General features: G+C 38.8%; 1 protein-coding gene across 6 annotated transcripts in view; it reads right to left on the reverse strand.

Moving 5' to 3' along the window:
- The window catches only part of tpst1 (tyrosylprotein sulfotransferase 1), a 361,312-nt gene extending 338,829 nt beyond the window's left edge, over window positions 1–22,483 (reverse strand). For all 6 annotated transcript variants that reach the window (XM_056263309.1, XM_056263312.1, XM_056263310.1 and 3 more), the window contains exons 1-2: window positions 22,142–22,483; window positions 8,461–9,487 (exon numbers count right to left, since the gene is read on the reverse strand). In XM_056263309.1, the coding sequence (XP_056119284.1) occupies window positions 8,461–9,293 (833 nt within the window). In that variant the 5' untranslated portion in view covers window positions 9,294–9,487; window positions 22,142–22,483. The remainder of the gene's footprint in view (window positions 1–8,460; window positions 9,488–22,141) is intronic.
- Window positions 22,484–22,884: the final 401 nt, after the last annotated feature.

Below are 22,884 nucleotides of genomic sequence, written 5' to 3' on the forward strand. Positions count from 1 at the left end.
CTGTAAGCTTTGTAAAAGCACAAGTATAAGATGATTGACATGATGATTTTCATGGCCATTATGGACTAGGGGTGGGACAAAATATCAATATATCGTTGTACTTCTCTGTGCGATACAAGAATCGATATACTGGCGCGAAATATTGATATTTTAATTAATAAAATAAGGCGCTCCAAATAGATTTCCCTGCTCTCAGCGTCACTACTTCATGGCTCCTCGACGTGGTGCTCAACACATAAATGAGGGAAACGCAAACATAATTTAACTAGCCAAACATGTTTATTTAATAAATAAATAGTATAATGTCGCTCTGACGTGGCATTTAATTTACACAGTAAGAAATGTTTGATATGAAATCATAAGAATGAACAATTAAATATCCAATTTCAACCAGTACAACACATTTAAAATTGTATTATCATTTATTATATTAGCTTTGATGTCATGGGACTGGATTTAAATACAGTGATTTAACACACTCAAAAAAAAACGTTCAATTGACAGCCCTACTAAAAACATTGAAATTATTTTAAATGTGACTATTTGATTTTCTTGTCTTTATTTTTGGCCACTCCATTTAACAGAGGAAAGTGTAAAAACAAAGGAGAATACATGATGGAAAGAGAAGAGGAACAGGATGGAAGCCAGATCCAAACTCGTGTCACCCACATGTGTAGGAGCACATGTGCCAGCCGCTAGACCACGTTCCCCTTCAACGACACATTTAGCCATGAAAAATATTCTTATATTCCCATATTTCCCATAAAAGGTGAGTATCTTCAGTGTGTGTTCACCACCCACAGCCCATATGTACAGTACAGTAACTGCTCCAATAGCGACACAAATCACTATGCTGTCTATAAAGCGCCCGAGTTAGAGAGATGAAAGAGATAATTTAACTTTGCTACTGCTACATCCATTACTCCTCAGCAGGAGCTATATGACAGCAGACGCTGCATATATCATGATACTGACGATGGCAATCCACTTGATTTTTGCAGCTCTCAAACAAATACGCTGTCCTTTTCTCGCCTTATTGCGAGTACACAAACACACGCATACGCGTTTGTAAGGTCACGCGGAGCTACCTTCTGGAAGAGTGGCTTAATGGTCTCTGGCTGTTTGTCAATTATTCATGGAGGGCACTAGAGCTTTTTGCATGGCGGTGTAGTACTAAATCCAAATAACAAAGCCCTGAGCTATACATGGGCCACTCGTGCTAATGGCCAGGTCTCTGCTACAGTCACTTAAATCATGCAATCAGAATTGATGTTAATTGGCAGGCTCATGTCTGGTGGCCCATACGTTAGTCAGAGACAGAGTCAGAGGTGGTGAGCCACTGATCAATTGCAAAAAAAAAAAAAAAACAGATAGAGACCCGCCTCTAACAAACCTAAGTGCAGAGAGCCGCTCCCCTGGCAGGTGTTGTGGGCCAAATTTAATGGACTTGTATTTGTACGTCCCCTCTGGGATGAAGGGCGAGGTTCAGTGTTTTATCGCCAACCATTAGGTCCCTAAAGGCTCCCCTCTGCCTAAAATCATATCAGTGCCTTCTCCGAAATGAGCTATGGTGGTTTCGTTCCCCTCAAGGACTGCAGAACCATGAAGGCTTGAGCTGGCATGCTTTTTTCTGATGCCTCCAAGGAGAGCAGAGGCGCCTCTTTGGCAGAGTCCTACAGGGGAGCTCCTCTGATGGGCTGCAACATCATGTTTGAGAGGTGTTCTAAACAGATGCATCTGACAGATGAAATATTCATGAATGTGTGCACAATGCTAATTTATCGGAGACCTTTAGATCAAATGTTACACAACAGACATGAAACCCCTGACATGAAATCGTTATACCCACTTGCTGTATTGGTGTTTCAGAGAACATATTTTTGCATATTTTAAAGTGCCCGTATTATGCTTAAGTTTATTATTTTATTTTTAGGGTCCGCTATAATACATTTACATAATGTAAAGTTTAAAAAGAATTATCATATTGTACATTGCTGCAGCACCTCTTTTTAACCCTCTGCCTGAAACGCTCTGTTTATATTCCTGTCTCTTTAAAGCCCCCCTTCCAAATCTCAGTCTGTTGTGATTGGTCAAATGCTTAGAGTGTGTGTGTTGGAAAAGTATTGTCCCTTACCATAATTGGGTTCCAGCTCCCAAGGCTTTATCTGCAGCTGTAAACATTATTATATCTATGGTAACTATGGTGTCGGTAGTTGAAGCTCATACTTTGTTTTTTGGCCTCGCAACTATTCTTTGAGGATGACTAAAATCAGGTTGATCCAGTTCAACTCACTGACTGAAAAATGTCTTGGACAAAATATGTCCATAATGCATCTGCAAACAAGCTACATATAATGTCCCCCTTTTAAATACATATTTGCTTATGTAGACGGTGTTCTGAAGAATGCACGTGCTATTATCTGGACATAAGAAATCAAGATCTACCCTTTCTTCATCTCTCTCCTGAGGGATAGGTTAGTACCCAAGTCTCTCAAGCCTACTGTCACTGAGACGTGACAAACAGCAGTACCGGTCACTTAGCATTCATTAAGGATTTTTATGGATATCCAAAGCAGCCAGACAACCCTTCAAAGAGCCCACGAAAGTACAGGAATAGGGATCTTGTCAGTAGAAGGACTCTAGTTAATTTAACAGAGCCTGGGTTGGACTCACTGAAGCAGACACCAGGAGCACTCAAGTCTTGCCTCAGGACACATGGGATATGGGTGCAGAATAACAACAACGGTAAAATACCTGTTGAAGTCACCACAGATCCTCCTTTGAGATTCTTCCTACAGCACCACATAAATCTCCAGAAATCCCCATTAAGCCTGGAAAGCCTGATCAAGCAACAGTAGGAGGAATTGTGAGTTTTGCAGTGGTATTGGTATAAAAACTGCCAGAAAGGAGAGCTAGGAAGCTGCAACAATGCGAGAAAAAAAAAACTGATTATATATTCTATTTGGTGACCATTTGCTGGTGTTTTGGACCATTTATGACTCAAATTTCCTTCATTGTAAGCATATGGAGATTTTTTTCTTGTTATATAGTCCAAAATCGTCCTCCTCAGTCCCTGCGTCCAAATACTTTCCTACTAAATAGTGGGTGAAAAACAGTACAAAAAAAAAATGACTAGCTTTTCCGAATTCATACTAATAAAAAATATGCCTAAAGTACCAAGGTGACCTACTACTTTCACCGAGATTCTGAAGTGTACATCCAAAGGACACTTTACCATCCCATGTGTGGTACGTCCGGATTGCAGTCATACTAAATACATTCATGCTATTCAGAACATACTTTTTTTTAAACGTTAACACTCCTTGTTAAAAAGTTCGTTCCTCATTAAACGTAGCACCTATGTGGTTTCAGACACACCTAGTCATTTAGAACTGTAATAGCACACCTAACCTTAACAAACCTCATCATTTCATTTACGCTTAAGTACAATAACTTAGGTTTGGGATTTTGGAAAATGTCAAAAAAAAAAAAAAAGGAGTTCCACAATGGTGTAAAAAAAACTGTGGCAGTTTAAAAAAAAAACAATTACCTTAAATATCAAAAGCTTTTCTAGGACACTGGGCAGTCAAATTCCTAGTAATTTACTTACTTTAATTCGATTTATTGTGAAAACAGAAAATTAATCACTTATTCAACAAAGGTTGGCACAGAAATGGCACGTGTCATGGCACGATCCACTTGTCCATTCAATGGCTTATGATACTGTGTGTCACTGATCCCTTCATTACGTGGTTTTGGAAGAATCACAGAGTGTTCAGCAGCTGAGGTGTTCCCAACTCATCCCTTTCCATTCTACAACAGACCATAAACACTGCTTTTACTGACCGCACTCTATTCTACAAACACTGTCTTTTAACTCTGTGCCCTTCAGCTTCCCTCCAAATGTTCAGAGGAGTGGACACAGTGTAAAAACAGCAGCCACCAATAACATGCTGAATGCTCAAATCTCAATCCCAGTTTACAGAGATTCTGAACTCTTACAGCTTTAGATTTAGTCTGCTTTATGTAAGACTTCAGTATTATTATTATTATAAATTATTAATTAAACTTTAGTGTTATTTTGTTGGCAATGTAAAATTAATCTTGAAATGCAATTTAACACATTTTTATGTTGCCATTAAGTTTTCTAACACCCTGCCAGTAAACAAGTTTCACACCCCCTCCTTGTGTCATGACTCCTGAGAATTAACGTTTCTAATATACATTTTAGAAAAATCAGTGCATTGATTCACACAATTTAACAAAATCAGTGTTTTTCACCTTCACTCAATTTTCACAGAGGTTTCAATTTATTTGCTTTAAAAATTGGGAAAATATATGAGGTAACTATCACTGTATATCTGTTTACCTGTATATCTGGTTTATCTCTGTATATGGAGCATAGTAAATAAATATGTTTATATATCTATTTTTAAGTTCATTGCATTAATTTCGTATCGATTTTAACATGATTTTAAGCCATTTAAAAGCAAATACTAAATATACAAATGTATTTGCATCTAAACATTTAGTAAACACATTTGCAGGTAAATATGAGTGTTTATTAGTGAATACTGAGCATATAGCAAATAAAAAGAATTTTCATATTGTTTATTGCAATAATATGTAGGATTTTTCAGTTTATTTTACTTCTTGCTAGAAAAATCTAATTTTGAAATCATCCTTTTCTCCCATCTCCCTTATCTCAGTATATTGATTTTTTTATAAAACCATTTGTTCATTCGTTACCAGCTTATATTCGGGATTCTACTGATTTTATCATTAAGATTTCCGAGTTACATGATTTACCGGATATTTCTTTATTATTAACTTTGGATTTAACAAGCCTATACTAACATATCACATGAGGAATGGCTTAGTACCCTTAGACATTACCTTTCGTTACGCGGGGATGTAAGTCCACCCTCAGAGTTTATTATTGAGATGGCTTCTTATCTTTTGAAATATAATTATTTCAGGTTTGAGAAAGATTTTTTTCTTCAGACTAGTGGTACGGCAATGGGCTCATGTATTGAATGCAGAAAAATAATCCTTTCTATTCACGTAACATTAAATGGTATAGATACAGTTGACAACATATCTGTATTTTTTTGGGAGATCATGAGGCTCGAGATTTTTTTTTTAATAACTTGGTTGACGACTTTGAATTTACCTCGGAAGTCAACTCTTTCAGAGTACACTTCCTAGATATGTGGGTACAGAAGAATGAAGGCAATTTGATTACAAATTTGTTAGCAAAAGAGGCTGATTGAAACACACTTTTACTCACTACCAGTTTTCATCGACTGTTTTAAAAAAAAGACTGCCTAAGAGTCAGTTCTACAGATAAAGGAGAATTTTTATTCTGATTCAGATTTTATTGAAAAATCAAAGATCATGAAAAGGAAAGTTTTAGATAGGGGTTACCCTTTAGAATGGATTGATGAAGAATTTAATACATCTTTTCAAAAGACACATTCTGATTTCCTAAAAAGAAGACAAAAAAAGTAAAAAAGTTTTCTTTTACTTTTATTACGACTCATTCACCTAATTTAAAAAGTATTGGCACTTGTTGTCTTCTGATCCAGAGTTGAGCAAAAATTTTCAGCATCCTCCATTGATTGTGTATAAACAGACAAGGAATTTAAAAGATTGCCTAGTACATGTCCATTTTCAGAATGTTAGTCCTCGTCTGTCTCAGAGTTTACTCAGTCCTATACAGAATGGTAATTATCGGTGTGGGAATTGTGCTCAGTGCAATAATACACTTAAAACATCATGTTTTTTGTCATCCAAGAACTGGTAAAAAATATATGATTAATTCTGTGATTACTTGTGTTTCAAGTTGTTTATTTGATTCGTTGTCCTTGTGGTTTAGGTTAAGTGGGAAAAACGTCACGTCAATTAAAGCAAACAATTAGTGAACATAAGAGTTCTATCAGAAGAAAAGGTTTAATTTATCCAGTTGCGGCTCATTTTCTAGCTTTGAACGATGTTTCCTCCTTGCGTTTTTGTGGGATTAAAAAAGTGAGTGTGCCAACGTAGGGGGCGATATTGACGTGCTTTTACAGAGACGTGAGCTGTTTCGGACTTTTACCCTTCAGACTTTATCACCCAGGGGTATGAATGATGAAGCATTATTTAATGTGATGTTATAATTAAACGGTTTTTCTCCTCGTTGTTTTCCCTTTTTTTTATTTATTATGTTTGCAGCCGTTTATGATGATGTGGTGTTAATTATGTATTCAGTCATTGAGCCTAATTGGTTACAAATGGATATGTACGTTGATTTGTCATGTGATTATTTTAAATGGGATTGAGTTGTACATGCCTGATGAAGGTCGTGAGACCGAAATGTTGCTAATAAAATTGAGATACTCATTTGCAAGTACTGATAGTGTGCGGGAGTTCCTTGTTTTTTTGACCTACTTACTTGGTCTTTTTTTTCCCACGCACCTATCACCTGCAGGTGTGCGATGGCGTTTGCAAATTGAAATCATCCTTTTAAAATAAATAAGAGTACTGTACATAAACATTCTGTGAAATAGTGCAAAAAAAAAAACCAAGTTGTGTTGTTGTCATTATAATATTGCCTAGCTCTAATCCAAAGGAAGTGAAAAGAACTGAGGAGGAGAGAGGATAGAACAAGGTCAGAACAAAGTTTGCGGTTCATTCAGCTCAAAGATATTTGAACATGAAAGATAGACCTGAGATGCTTTGAGAACAAAGAGGGGAAAGAAGAGATATTCTACAGCATCCAAATTCCAAATAAAAAAGAAAAAGAATGTGTGGGCCCTCTCTGACCATAAGCTTTTCATTTCTAAAAATAGACACTAGACAGAAGCCAAATTTCTTCATGGGACATAAAAGGGCTCAGTTGATTCATGCGTCAATGGCGATGACCCTTTGTGCTTTGGAGATTTCGATAACTTCTGCAGGCCATGTGTATATATCTAATAGGTCTTAAACCACAGCCACACCATGTGACCAGCACTTTGTAGTTGGGATTTTTCTTTTCAGAGTGATTAATGAAAAAGCGACTAACCTTGTTCTGTTCTTGAATATGTAGCTCCCTAAAGTGCAGAAACAAATTACATCTGAAAAGCATTTGACAAAACAAGGTTGCATTTACAAAAAAAAAAAAAAAAAGGCACGAATTTAACAAACTATGACATCAGATGGCAGTCTTTACATTATACATCAAGTTTTCCGATTGAAAAAAAAAAAATTGGGACTCATGTTCCAACATGCAACTACGTGTTTTATTGCAGCAGGAATGTTGCCGGTGAACTACACCCCTTCGTTTGGTCTATTCAGGGCATGAACTGTGCAGAAAACTCATTATATTCATGAACATACCCTAAAAGCTGCAACACAACATATTGTGGTCAAACTGATCCTGTACACAATTGCACCCTAGGGATTATCAAGTTGTTATCTGAGAATAACGCATCCCTGGTCAGTGAGAAATTCAACGCATGTACAGTTATAGTCCGAGTCTGACAGAGAGAAAAACTCCCACACACATCTCCAAATAAATTATCACGGTTAACGCGTACACAAAGTGTTGTTTATGTTTGGAATAGCACACTACCATACTAGTCTGACTATTTCTGGAGCATATAGTATGCACACAATGCACAGTATATGAACTTTCTGCATGAATGGAATACCCAGGTGATCTAATGCCTCGCACTTGACTTTACAACCCATTTCCATGGTGGCGAATAAAAGGAAGTAATTACCAATATTATATAGCTTTTTCTTGACTAATCACTTGTTTTCGTGATTAGTCAAGAAATTGTCAAATTGTTTTTGTTACTTAAAAAGCTGAAATAAAATAAAAAAAATTATGAAAAACTTAAAACAAAAACAAACAAATGAATATAAGAAATGTTTCCTTGGCAACTAATTGCAATAAAATAAAAACAAATTAAATATAAATATAAAAGCTATTTCAAAATATTAATAAATACTATAAATAATGCTAAAATAACAATACTATGCAGAACAATGCAATGTGACAGCAATGTTCTTCACACACTGTTCCACAGTTTCTGTATTAATGAGACAAGGATGTAAAAGCAATGTAGTGTATTACTGATTGAAACGTCATAATACATCACATGCTGTTTCACACACTTTTTTAAATAATAGGCAGTACACAGCTTACTGTGCAGTGCGCCGTAAGCAGTACGCTAGTATGCCAAACATAGCCTGTGTGACACAATTGGCTGGTGATATTAACTAGGTAAGATAACTGAACCGAGCTTAATTTTTCCAGATGACTCACAAACCCAAGATACTCATGCTGGAATACTAGGCTCAAAACCCTGCCTTGGCTTTTACAAGAAAACAAATATAACTTGTTTAAATCAGAGAGGAAACCCCTGACCCCACACAAGCTAAACAAGAACTGTTGAAGCATTCAGGACCCTCACACAAGTCAAAGGCACTTACTTGGAGAGCGAAACACCTCCTACTTTTCCAATGAGCTCCTCGTGGTGCAGAACTGCATCGTTCCAGGGAATGTTCAGGAATTTCAGAAGCGTCCTCATCCACTTTTCTGGGTGCAGAACGAGCTGCTCGTAGTGCATAGGAAGGCACTTGTCCGCTGCCTCCAGGCACTGTGTGTACATTGTCTCAATGGCCCGGTTCCACTTTGTTAGGCAGTCCCGGTAGCTGCTCAAGTCAAAGCCAGCAATGGTGACCTTACGGGATATCATAGAGTGGACGGAGGCCCTGCCGTCGCGGACCATGAGGATGAACTTAGCATGAGGGAAGATCTTAGCCAGATAAGTGAGTGATTTAAGAGCAAAGGGATCTTTATTACATAGGAAGTTGGCAGGTTCTCCGTGTTTTACAATAATCTCCAGTAGGAAAGCTTGCATGGCTGAGTCCAAGACCTCATCCGTCACTCCAGCTTCATCTAGACGCATTTTCTCCCGCCCAGAGCGGCTCCACATCTGCTTCATGGCCAGGATGCGTGGTATAACGCGTGTCTCTTCTCCACAGCGTACATCGGGGTGAGCGTCCAACATGGCCCTCATAAGAGTGGTGCCGCTGCGAGGGACGCCGCCGATAAATATAAGAGGCATGTCTTTATTGTAGATGAAGGGGTTACTGAGGTTCTGGCCCGTACGCAGAGTGGTACGCAGGCTGCTCACCAGTGGCTGGCTGCGCTCCTCTATCCGGTGGTGGCACTCCATGGCATGCCTACCCAAGTAGAAGACCGTGACGGAGCTGATGACCAGGCAGGCCACTAGTAAGTTCTGCTTTAGCTTGCCGATCATCTCGGGTGCGAGTGGGAGGGCCGGTAGAGGATCCAGTGGAGGAGTGGGATGGGGAAGAAGCAGATAAAGGGATGGTGAGGTCGGGCAAAGTGTGTTGATGTGAACGCCCGATACTCAGGACTGGCCGTGACGGAGCAAGTGGAGGCTGGGATCTGCTGTACGCAGCTCTCGTTGAGTACCTGAATCCATCAGGCCTGAAACACACAATAGAACAGATTAACTTCCTCATATAATTGCAGCATTTGTTTGTCATTGACTATTATGCATGACCATGGTAAAGGTAACAGTCTTAGGAAACTCTAGTTTAAACATGTGCCATGTAAGGATGTCATGGTAATAAAAAAAATCCACCACTTAATAAACTTAAGCTGCCTTTTCACATTCGAATTTGCAATCTTGATCATGGGGAGGCAGTGGTGCTGGAAGTTGTTGCCCTATGCAGACTGCCTACTCTCTGTGTATAGGGAGTGGCGGTACTGACTGCATATTTTACAAGAAAAGATATTTGTCAATGACGTTCAGGATCTGTTGAGCTTAATTTTTCTTTTCGTTTGGCTACCAAATCCTCTGCTATCGTCTTGTCATTCATCTCTCCTTACTCTTGTCATGTAATAAGTAAAATCTGACTCCTGCTGCACTGTGCTGCAACTTTCAGTATATAATGTAGCGTCAGTTGTCCAACTGAACTAAACGGTTTTTATTTCTATTAAAAGACAAAACGACAGTGGGGGCTGTCACTGTGCCGCAGTGAGCAAGTAATGTAATTGGTAATGTAACAGTGTAACACCGGTAATAAACTACCACAGCAAGCCTAGTGTCACGTTCTTAGAAGTGTACACTTTGGGCCTGTCCAAACACCCACACTAGCGATCTTGCACCTAACCACTTGTCTGCTTGCATTACGTATTTCCTGTATTTGGCCCAAGTGTTTAAGTTGGCGTAAAGACCGCAAGTGTGATTAGAACTTTTGATTCTAAAGTTCATGACTCTAAAAATGGCATGTGGTGTAACCATCAATAACATGTATAATATATAAAATAGTATATATAAAAAGTACATGCATATACACATAGATATATTTCTGTCATGACAACTCTCGGAATGATTGGCATGATAGTGGGTATGACAATGTTGTATGTTTGGTCTTGGCGGAATAGATCTGCTACACTGCTGCTGCTTTTATTGCTGCTGCCCCTGTAGGTTATTGCTGCCGCTGCGGCAGAGCAAGTACGGGACTTGGTACTGCCAATACATACAAGACACGCTGATGTGAGCAAGTAAGACATGCTGCTGCTGTACAATATAGCATACATGATGAATTACTCGTAGCAGATCTATACACGTGGAGCTGGGGAAGGTGGAGGGTTTCTGAACTGTTAAGCTACTGATAAGGCAGGAACCAATCAGCTGCGCCCTATAGATAAACGTGATTATGAACAGGTGAGTAAAAGGACCTATTAGCCTGCACCATCTAGAGTTTCATGCAATAACTTTGTACTTCTATCATGACAAATCTCTTAGTGATTGGCATGGTAATGGGTATGACAATGTTATGTTTGGTCCTGGCGGAATAGATCTGCTATGCTACTGCTTCTGCTTTTATTGCTGCAGCTGCTGCTGTAGGTTATTGCTGCTGCTGCGGCAGACCAAGTACAGGACTTGCTACTGCCAATACATACATAACATGCGGCTGTGAGCAAGTAAGACATGCTGCTTCTGTACAATATAGCGTAAATGAATTACCCTCCAACAGAGAAGGTGACATGATATTCGCAGTAACCTTATGTAAAAGGCTTGCTGCTGCTCTCTCTTAATACGCATCTCTGCTGCTGTATGCTAGTATTTTACTCCTGCATCAAATGCAAGATTGTAAAACACCTTTCTTAAACAAATAAGGCATTGTTTGATGTTACGTAGATTAAGCAAAGGTTAATATTTAAACTTGAATGCCCATCCCGGTTCTGGAACCCAGAGTTCCCAAAATGTTGCGATGTACCGCGAACATTATATTTATGAGTCATTATTTTACGATATTTGGAAAAGAACTCAAATATTTGAGCTGATATTCTATTTACCTATTGTCGGAGTTACATTGCTAATGCATTACTACTTGGCATTTCATATCTGTCCGGTCGCATGCAATGGTTATGTCAACAACATAATTTGAGAGTGAATCCCACATATGTCACTCCTGAACTTCGCAGCCTGCAACCGACTGTCTGTCCTCACCATGGCATGAACACTTATTCAATGAATGATATTTAGTCGCTAGAGCGTGCAAAACTGCTCACTCATCTCAGCCCGAGCGATCTCATAAAGTGCCGGTACATCAATGAGCCGTGCAAACTGCAATGAGTCTCCCATTTACACTCCTGTTGTTAAGCAAATGCTTCTGCAGTCTAAGCAGTGAGTGATTCTGACTGATAATAAACACCTCTGATGCCACCACTCATGATCAACGACATGTTCGTGATCGAAACGCCCACCACTGCAAAATGCACCGCAAACGGAAATGACTGACGTTCTCCAGCGCGCACACACACCCGGTGGAGCGTTTGCCAAAATGATACAGCATCGCTGTGGTGCTCTTGCTTTTCGTTTGAGAAATACATGGAAACTGCCTTGCACGCTCTATAAGTTGAAATGACAATTATCATTCTACGTTTGAGCAGTGAGTCTAATACGAAAGGTATCCGACATAAGCATACATCGCTGTTCGTCCTGTAGCTATGAAATAGTAACCCAAATATAATTCTACCGAAAATGCGCAATTGTAAATAATGTGATTACATCTTTTGCTCGAATCATTAGCCGACACATGGACTTCAAATTAGCAAACACGTACAGTGTCTACTTAACTGCAACATCTTTGTGGCGAGCAGGACGAGGGCCGTGAGAGATACGAGACCGGTGCGTCACGCAGGTGTCGCTCATCAGTAGGGTTGGGTATCGTTTGGGTTTTATCCGATTCCAGTACCTACTCGGTATTTTTTAAACGGTTCCGGTGCTTAAACGGTTCTTAAATCGGTACTTAAGAAAATGAAACCGCACACACTTTATCAAAAAATAATACCCTTTAATTTACAGGGCCAAACTGGACACAATATTAACTTAAATCTTTAAACAATATAAATACAAGTAACATATGGTAATAATAAAACCAATATAAAACAAAAATTCATATTTACATAATATCAAATGAAACAATATTGTATCAAACAATGTAATAATACTGGAGATTGCAGAGCTGCCAACTCTCACGCATTGACCGTGAGACTCACGCAAATGACCCTTTTCACACAGAAAAATCGCGGACAAAGAGGACACTGACAGACAAGACAGAGAAGGTTACTTTTGATATGGAACAAATCCACAGCTGTCAGATTCTGTCAATAATTTTACGAGATTCACACAATAAATAACGTTTTGGCTCTTTGAAATGTGACAGATCGCTGTAGCGCGTCAGTTCAAACGGCACGTGATACAGCAGCCTACAAATCCACTGCTTCTTAGCTACGCAGCGTTGAGTGAACCTATGAAAGAGAACATCTCTGGTTACTGGTGTAACATTTCTCTTAATAGGCAACGAGACGCTGCCAAGCTCCTTGCGCTGCCGTCCAGCTTCATTTTTCGGCAAAGAAATCTGAGGAGCAGATGGCGCGCGCGCGCCAACATAGTATGACGACGTAAGTGCGTCGATGCGGCGCCCGCGCCATCAGCCAATGAATTGGCTTGAGTCTATATGGGATTCAGACTATCGACACACTCAGAGGGCGTTCTGACACGTAATTTTACACGTGAAATGCAGCCAAACCTTGTGAGAAAGAGCGCGCATGCGAGACAGAAGAAACTGTGCTCCAAACTGTGTAGCACACGCACGGCGGAGAGAGAGCGAGCGAGAGACCTTGTGTGTGTGTGTGTGTGTGTGTGTGTGTGTGTGTGTGTGCGCGTGTGTGCCTAATGAAGTTAGGCACCGAAATCAGGCACCGACATTTTCGTTCTTATTCGGTCTGGTTACTGCCGTTTACGTCGGAACCGGTTCCCTATTGGCACCGAGTTTCGGTACCCAACCCTACTCATCAGCAATCACGCCACTGGCCTCACGCCGTTCTCCCACAGCCCTCGGCCTCGTCCTGCTAGCCACAGTCTGCCAGTGTTCTACTGCTGTTGATATTTGCCAACATTGCAATCTGATTGTTATACATGTTGCTGCTGTAAAAATACAAGGAATTGTTGTAGCTCTGTTAGATATGTGAATACAAATAAAAGCCTTTCACTTTAAAGAGTTCAGAAAAGCTTTTCTCTGCATCCTTACATTGCCTGCTTGCTGCTGCATAAATGTAAAATGCATATTCTCTAGCTGCTAATGCTATTAATTTACTCTAAGCATTAAATCAGGACTGTTGACATGAAAACCTCATGAAATGGTTAGTTCATAAGGAATTGATTAAGCAGACTACGCAAAACACAGAGATATAGAGTAAAAACCCATGCACTTATCTTAGATGTTGAATTTTAGAGTATTTCTGAAACCGCGCTGCACTGCTAAGGCAAATGCTACCCAAGTATTTGAAGGTAAAGCAGCGAGCTCATTGGCTACTGGTACAGCAGGAGCCAATCAGCTGTGCCCTATAGATAACAATGTGGTTATGAACCGGTGAATAAAAGTACCTATTAATCATGGATCAAAGACAAATACTGCATTTGTAATCACACGTGAAAAAACTAAATGAAATACCACTAGTTGCCCTGTTCAACCAAAAAATGGCCTCAAAATAAACTAAAAAGAAAGAAGCTTTTAACAAAGCAAATGGACTGAACAAAAAATGCTAGCGAGGACAAAAATATATCAGACTTCAAAGTATTGGACGATAAGCACAATCGGATTTTGGAAAGCGACACTAGCAAGATATAGTGGTCTGAAATAAGAGACAGATCTGGTCGGATATCTTAAGATTGACTCATGTTTCCACCCACTCTCCAACACATCTCCACCAAGAACAAGATGCATGACCTTGCAGTCTTTAATTTGCAGTGCGCTACACAACCTTAAGGAGTGGGTGTCCAACTCGAAACAACAAGCAGTGCACATAAAACTTGACCACACTGTTCTGGCTCAGGCACGTTGGGTTTGTTGCAAGGTTTTGCTATTCTCTGACCAAAGTGTAGCACAATTTGGCCTGTGTCAGCACTGCACTGCATAAACATGCTGGCGAAGGGTTAATGGCAAGGGATAATGATAGGGATACATGATAATTGATGAATCAATTTATTGGTTATCTGCACATCCCGACTCTTGATACCTTAGCTGCTACAATAACCTTAAATGTCCGCAGTATATTGCAGTTTAAACGGCAATCATAATATTTGTCAAAATAATCATACTGTGATTTTATTTGCCCAAGACTATGCAGGCCTTAACAAGCTCCAATAATGTCTTGGCACTGTTTTGATAACTTCCAAGTGCAAGTACAACATTGGCCTTGGCCTATTTTAAAACAAAATAAATCAATGAGCTGTAATTGTTTTTTTGTTTTGTTTTTTTCTACCTCTTTTACTGCAAAAAAAAAAATACTATTATGACTGTCAAACACAGTACAAAAATGTGCTCCAATAGGCTAATTTCCATATTTCAAAGACAACTATTTGAAACGTGATCAGTCGTAATGTTCATTACATTACTTATAGGTCTCATCAAGGGAACAAAAGGTGTGTGAAGGCATTAAGCCACTTCGCTCAAAGCAGTCCTGTGAGACCCTCTCAAGACATCCGAAGGAGGTTACCCACAATGACCCACCCGGAAACACAGCCAATTGAGTTTCGTGAGACACCTGAGCCTGGAACCGCTGGGAATCTATTCCAGGATGCTAGTGATGGTAAAGTGACCCTTAATTGACACAGTTCTTCATCTTGGTCCACACAAAGGAGATTATCTGTGATCAAAATTATTCATTATAGTCAAGAAATTCTTAAATAACCAATATTGCATTACCTTACATCATATGATGAGAATCCCCTATAGCCCCACACAGGTACTTGTGCACACAGACAGATTCAGGTGCCATTAGGGAATCTATTGAGGCTGCAGGGAACAAATATTGATCACCAAGGCTGCGGTTTCCCTTATAAAACGGATAGTTCCGATCTTGGATGCTGATTGGATAATTCAGAGGTCCACTGTGCTTAAACACACTATACAGTAAGAGATAAATTATGTCAGGACAGGAAATGATGGCATCTTAATTGGGTGGCAATAAAGTTGGTTTAATAATATATTGGTTTATTATAATATAATAAATTGGTTTAACATTTTAATGATTTTTCTTGTGGTTCTACAATAAAAAGGAGGGACAGAGAGAAATAGAGAGTGAGTGATTATTGTTCACTGGCAGTTGACAGCTGGGAGGAGTTCATACATACTCAAGGACGATGCAGCATAAGAAAGCTGAATTTAGAAAATAAACTGTCACAATTGAATTTGTTTACTAAGAGGCCATTCACACAAAACACGTTTTTGGCCTTCTGAGATGCAGGGCAGTGGAAAGAAAAACAAAAAATTTTCACATACCATGTCTCATGTTTGACCTCAATCTCTTCACTAACATTGTGTTTCTCTTTGGTAATCAAACATACTAAATAAACCGTTATTTCATATATTTCAAATTCTTATCCTAATTCGCAATCTATACACGGTTAGTCACTTTCTTTCTGTATTCCTGACAAAAATAAAACTGCTCTGAAAAAAAAACGCTGAATACCATGTCGGTGTTGTTCTTGACGTCTATCTTACGCCGTTAATCATAGGCTTAGATAAACGTCAGAACCGCGACATCTTATGAACACCAGCAGCCTCTGATAAGTGCTAGGAACTTAAAGCTCTCTTTCAAGGTCTGTGCAGATTTACTTTGATGGAGAGGGCCTTGCTCATGATGGATTTCTTGGCCACAGGCTGTTAGTGCTGACAGATGGTAAACAGGAATTCCACACCCAGAATCCTCAGTGTAATGGATGAGACTCTCCACAGGAAGAGGCGATGTTGTTCAGGAACATCTTCCCTGAAATGTGTCACAGGATGAGTCACGGTTTCATCCTCTTCCTTGTTTGCTTTAGGTTCAAGCTCACTTATAAAATGTTCATATGTTAGAAACCCACTCCAGTTCATTCCACAGAGAAGAAACGGATCTCAATTTTTGGCTAAGACACAAGCTGAGTGGGATGTTGCAGAGTTCAGAGTCAGACTAGTAAAGAGTATAAGACGGATACAATACTGATCATAAAGAAATCATTGAACAAATGGAAGGCATGGATGCTTAGCCATTTACAGACATTTTAAAGGCAGCATCATAATGGATGTAAATCACTCCACACCACCAAAGAAATACCTCTTAGCTGATTTACTACTGTGGTGAAGCAATGTTTGGTCTCGAGTTTCACATTTGTGAAAGAGAAATCAAGAAGGTGTTGGTATTAAATTAATAGAGCTTCCACACTTCTGTTATGGATATCCTCCACTGGATTTGACATTGATCTGTTTGGGAATCCTCCACAGGCCTGTGCTGAAACCAGACCACAGCACCACTTAATAAGACGAAGAGTCTGAGAAACATTTCTTTAACAAGACATGAAGGGTGTCTCATTCTTCTTTAACCAAACAATGGTGGAGGGTTGCATTTTAGCTTCTGGAATGAAGTGTCCTTCTTGTCTTGGTTACACCTTTCCTTAATGATGAGCTTTTTTGAATGAATGAATGAATGAATGAAATTAGAGGGTTAGTTCACCCAAATTGAAAATTATCCAATAATATACTCACCCTCAAGCCATCCTAGGCGTATATGACTTTCTTCTTTCAGCCAAACACAATCGGAGTTATGTTAAAAAAAAAAATCCTGGCTCTTCCAAGCTTTGTAATGGAAGTGAATAGTAACTATGATTTTGAAGCCCAAAAAGGTGCATCCATCCATCGTAAAAGTAATCCATACGGCTCCAGGGGATTAATAAAGGCCTTCTGAAGCAAAGCGATAGGTTTTTTAAGAAAAATATCCATATTAATAACTTTATAAACTATAATCACTGTCTTCCGGAAACAGCCGTATGCGAGTCAAGTGACCTCTGACCCGACGCGTAGGATGTAGGAGCAGCGTAAGCTTAGGTGAGAGTAGGGTGGTCTCCTGCAGTTCAAACAAATAGGGCTGGGCAACAAATTCAATATATATATATATATATATATATATTCTAAATCCTCCAACATTTCTCTTTGAAAATTCTCGTTTTGTACTTCTAATTTGTGACCGCTGTTTTGTTTTGCTCTATCCTCTGTTCGCCAATACAGGGTCAACAGGGTCAGAGGTTACTCTTCCGCCGGAACTAGACTCACATACGGCCATTCCCGGAAGAAAGTGATAATGGTTTATAAAGTTACAAATATAGATATCTTTCTGACAAAAACCAATCGCTTCACTTCAGAAGGCCTTTATTAACACCATGGAGCCGTATGGATTACTTTTATGATGGATGGATGCACTTTTTGGGCTTCAAAATCTGAAGGTACCATTCACTCCCATTTTAAAGCTTGGAAGAGCCAGGATATTTTTAAATAACTCCGAATGTGTTTGGCTGAAAAAAGAAAGTAATATACTGGCTTGAGGGTGAGTAAATTATGGGATCATTTAATTTTGGGGTGAACTATCCCTTTAATACTTTTATTTAGCAAGGACGCATTAAATAGGTCGAAAATGACTGTAAAGACACTTATAATGTTACAAAAGGTATCTATTTCAAATAAATGCTGTTCTTTTGAACTTTCTACTCATAAAAAGAATGCTGAAAAATATATTGCTGTTTCCACAAAAGAATATGTAGTAGACAACTGTTTTCAACATTGATAATGGTTAGAAATGTTTCTTGAGCAGCAAATCAGCATATGAGAATGATTTCTGAAGGATCATGTGACAGTGACACTGAAGAAGACAAAGGAATTCAATAAGTGAAGCCAACAAAGGAATAAATTACATTTTAAAATATATCAATAGAGATTTTTTTTATATTACACTTAATAATATTTTATATTTTTGACAGTTTTTTCTCAAATAAATGACACCTTATTGAGTATGAGACTTTCTATAAAATAAAAAATAGAAATTTTACCAACCCCAAACAGTAAATGTATCAGCTATCAACCATATTAGAGATTAACTTAAATGCAATTGTTTTTTTTATTATTATTATTAATTATAAAAAAAAAATTGTATTTTATTTTTTCTACACAAAATACTAGTATATCATTTTGATGTTTATTGCTCATCGGCCACAACATGAAAATAATTAATTATTGGCTTATAGGTTTCACTCACAAATATCGGTGGCGGTGCATCCCTAAATCTTTTCCCTTTAAAAACAAAATTGGATGTTTAGAAAGCCTGAGAAAAGGGGTTTCTTAGACTAAAGAAGGTCTAAAAATTCAGACATGAGAAAAGATCAAACTCAGTAATATTCCCTTTCATACAACTCTGATCCTTCCTAAGAAGGTTCAGTCTGGGCCACTTGAACAAAACCCTTCAGAAAAGAAACCTCTGGAAATTAAATTCAGCACCAGTGAATGAGCAACAGACAAAGTGAGCCGGATACTTTTCATTTTAGATATGAAGGCTTTCTGTTCAAAGAGCGAGGAGAGAATGCAACATTTGATGAAAAAAGTGCTCCATGAGCAGATCCACGCTATCATTCTTGAATTTGACAGCCGTGTGTTGATGGCATTTCTGAGCGATTACAAAAGACACAAAAGGAGTGCTCCGGTCACGTGTCAACCATTCCTTAACAATCAAGCACCTGCTGTCTCACCTGTTCAATGCAATTCGCCTTTGGCTAAGCCACACCCTAGAATGTAGATTGACCAATCACAGCGCAGACAAGAACGAGCTCCCACAGTGGTCCGACACTTTTTTTCACAACGCTCCATTGCTTTAACACAGGCGTCTCATATTTTTGGTCTCGGCAGGCTATTACCGTCGTAGTTTTATCAAAAATATGGTTAAACGTTGTGCCTGGGGCATTTGTAACACAGATACGCGTTTCCCAGAGAGGTTGGAGGGGGGTGTCCGTTTTTTCCCCTTCCCAAACCGAAGTCAAATCCTGAGAAGTGTCGTCTAGCACATGCTGCTAATAAATACAACGTTATACTCGCGTAGTCGGTTTGCTTTGTAATAACGATTATAGAAGTGAATAGAGACCTAGTAGTACCCAGCTTTGCATGAACAGTTGCTCCATGATATTGTTAGTCCCAGCCTCCGTCTCGATTAGTAGGATATGCGGTCGTTCATTTTTTGACTGTGACCGGTATGCTTTTGCCTCTATTTGAATGCCTTGTTGTTCCTTGCGTTTCACCTGTATGTCGTGAATATAGCCTTCGAACGTATATTGCAGCCCCTTTTGCCTACTTCTATCGGACACTTTATTTGCTGCTTTATAAAAGTTTGATAAAATTTCAGCAGGAAGAGCTGTCACAGCATAAGCCATGTTGATACCAGAGCCCAGATGAAGTTTGCTTGTCGGACGTAGCAGCAACAGTAACTAAGGGGGGCGGGGCTTAGCCAAAGGCGAATTATGCAACCATTTCAGTTTCCACAAAAAGCACTTAGAAATTACAATTTTAGGTGTAGTAGAAATGCACAATTTAACTGTACCATCTCGATAACTAGGTTTTTTTTTTTATATCAGTTGGTATCGGTATTCTTATTTAGATTATTTTTGTTACTAGCCATTATTTTTGTGTTACCACTAATGGTAGTTAGGCTCTTCATCTAACCCTCACTTAAAGCTAATCTTTAAAAACACTAATTATTTTTGTATACACAAAATAGTACAGAATTGTAATAACAGCCATAGCATCCAATTATCCACTTATTGGTATCAGAATTGTAATATCTGCACATCCCTAAAACATAGGAAATCCAAAGATGTTTCACTGAAACATGTTGGCCATTGGTTAAACCTGATTCTTCAGTCAAGGATGGGACACAGAGTGGCATTATGCCACTCGCTAATCTCTGATGGTCTTATTTCTTACGACCTCCGACCCCAAGGCATTCTGTAGAAAGCCTTTTAAGATCACATTACTTCATCCACATGTTGACAGCAATATTCTACATTTCGAGAGAAGCTTTTAGGTTCTTGAATGAGCTTGAATAAATCGTGCGATACCGAACACATTTTGCAGCACATTTAAAATGATCTATGACAATGTCGACTTGAGAACCAAGAGGCCTAATCTAATATTCAGATGTATACCATCTAGAGTGTTTCATCTAAGATGCCCAAAGTGCGGTGTTGCAGTGCTAAAACTGATCTGAAGTGGCAATCCAATCAGCTCACAAGCACAAAACCTCCAGAGTAATTTCTCCGTAGTTCAGAATTGGCTGACAATCTCGAAATAAAAATATCTCAATCCCCATTGCCTTCTAGTGGCTGGGTCAGAACTACAAAAGAAACACAAAATGAATCAGGATTTAAAATTTGGTCCGTCAATGTGGCCGTGAATGTAGGTTTTAGCCTCTTAAAAAAGGACACGACCTTTCTGCTTCCATGCATGTTGAAAGTCCATATTTCAGGTCTCTGTACATAATCATGATTGCGCAAAACGCAAGGACAGATCAATACACAAGTGCTTGTTAGATGAAACCACAAGAGAAGTTAGTGTCACAGCAGAAGTGTTATCAGAAAAAGACTGTCCATCAAACAGATATCAGTTGTTTAAGCAGACAGGGAACACTAGTACAATCCTAATCTAATGCTGAATTCTTGATAAAGAAAAAAGTACTTAACTATGAAATGTTAATGTTAATGTTCAGCCTATACAACTGAAATAAACATATTAAACAAATAAAAATACATTTGAAAAACTTTTCAACAGTCTATGAGACTAGTCAACTTCAGGGATCTCACAGATATGTTTACAGCAGTGATATGTCTAAAACTCAGTCGAGAACCCAGTGAAAAGTCAATAAACAGAGACACATATACATAAATATATACATACACAGACACACACACACACACATATATATATATATATATATAGCCTAGAGAGAGAGAGAGAGAGAGAGAGAGATCTGAATTTATGTGTCATGCATCACATCTAACGGTCAGTAGCCTACATCAGGTTCTCTCTCAGGTCTGACAAGAAATCACTCAGTCAGACTCAGTCATTCTCATTGGAATAATGCTTGGCCAAAGCACAACCTCATTTCAATGAAAGGTATTTCTATTGTCCAAAATAATCTTTTGAATCTCAAGGGGGCTGTCTGGCCATAAATTATTAATTTGTCTGAAGTGATTGCCAGGCCACGAGACTACAGACAGCTCTATTCAATAAAACCTAAAGAGAACATATTTAATTTTGTCACACTTAATAACATGTTATTCCTGTTCACGACAAAAATCAGCGAAAGAGCTTAGGCTATATAAAAACCACTACAAAATCTCGTGTCTAACTATAGCCGCATTATATATATTTTGTTTTTATTTCCTTTGACATCCACATCATCATCATCATCATCATCATCAGGGTTTGATAAAGACTAAGCAGATGAATGACAGCTGGACAGTCGTCCTAAACAGTTCAATTCATACGCTGGCACGTGCCAAGTCCGCATCATTTTCCCCCACTTCAAAACATACGAGAGGCAAGACCAGTTTTTTTAAAGACTCAAAAACTTAAGGCGGTCTACAATAAGGAAAAATAGTGTTTTTTGTTCTCGCCGAAGGAAAGTAGAATGATATGCGGTTGGTACGGGTGTTGTTGTAAATACATTGTAACGCTGCAACACTTTGGGGTTATATTTAAAGAAACGTACCTGGTTTGGTAGATCCGTCACAATAGACGATTACTGGGCTACACAAGAACTCTTTGTAGTCGGGGACCAACGCACAGACGAGCCATTCGCTTAAGCTGTTCCATTCACCGCTTAAAAATGCGACACTCTTGACGTCTCGACGCTGCACTCACCACAACTGTATCACATCGAAAGCTCGTCACCTTTACTGGGTTGCCAGATGCCCATTATATCGCTTTAACTTCACACAAAGATATTTATTTGTTCACTATATCAAACAAGCACGACCTGATTGTCGTTGGATTTTACTAGGCTAATATAAAAATGATACGATTATTTGGAATGTATTATTTTATATATAAATTACTGAGAGTAGGCTAGTAAATCTCCTCTCCGAATCTATACCACTGTCCTTCGTGAGGAGCTTTTATATCACAGGCAACACGATTACTGGTTCACCGTCTGAAGAAAAAAATTATAATAGCAACACTCTGATTGGCCCAGAGTCGATTTGACGTGAGTGTTTCGACGTCTGCTATAGGTTAATGCACTCAGTTTGCTTTAACCCCGCCCTCTTTGGTTGTGTTTTGCAAGGGAGCACCGTGGTGCTACGAGGTTCTTAAAGGGAAAGCGCATATGAAAAAGGATATGTGACAGAGAAACACTTTCCCCTGGAAAGTCGGTATTCCAGTAAATATCGCTGACATTAACAGAGTAAAATATTAAACACTTTAAATAAATTGTAGCCTAGTTATATAAAAAAA

Source organism: Rhinichthys klamathensis, unplaced genomic scaffold (assembly GCF_029890125.1).
Source record: "Rhinichthys klamathensis goyatoka isolate OS25496 unplaced genomic scaffold, OSU_Roscu_1.1 h1tg000206l_1, whole genome shotgun sequence".
NCBI classification, from domain to species: Eukaryota; Metazoa; Chordata; class Actinopteri; order Cypriniformes; family Leuciscidae; genus Rhinichthys; species Rhinichthys klamathensis.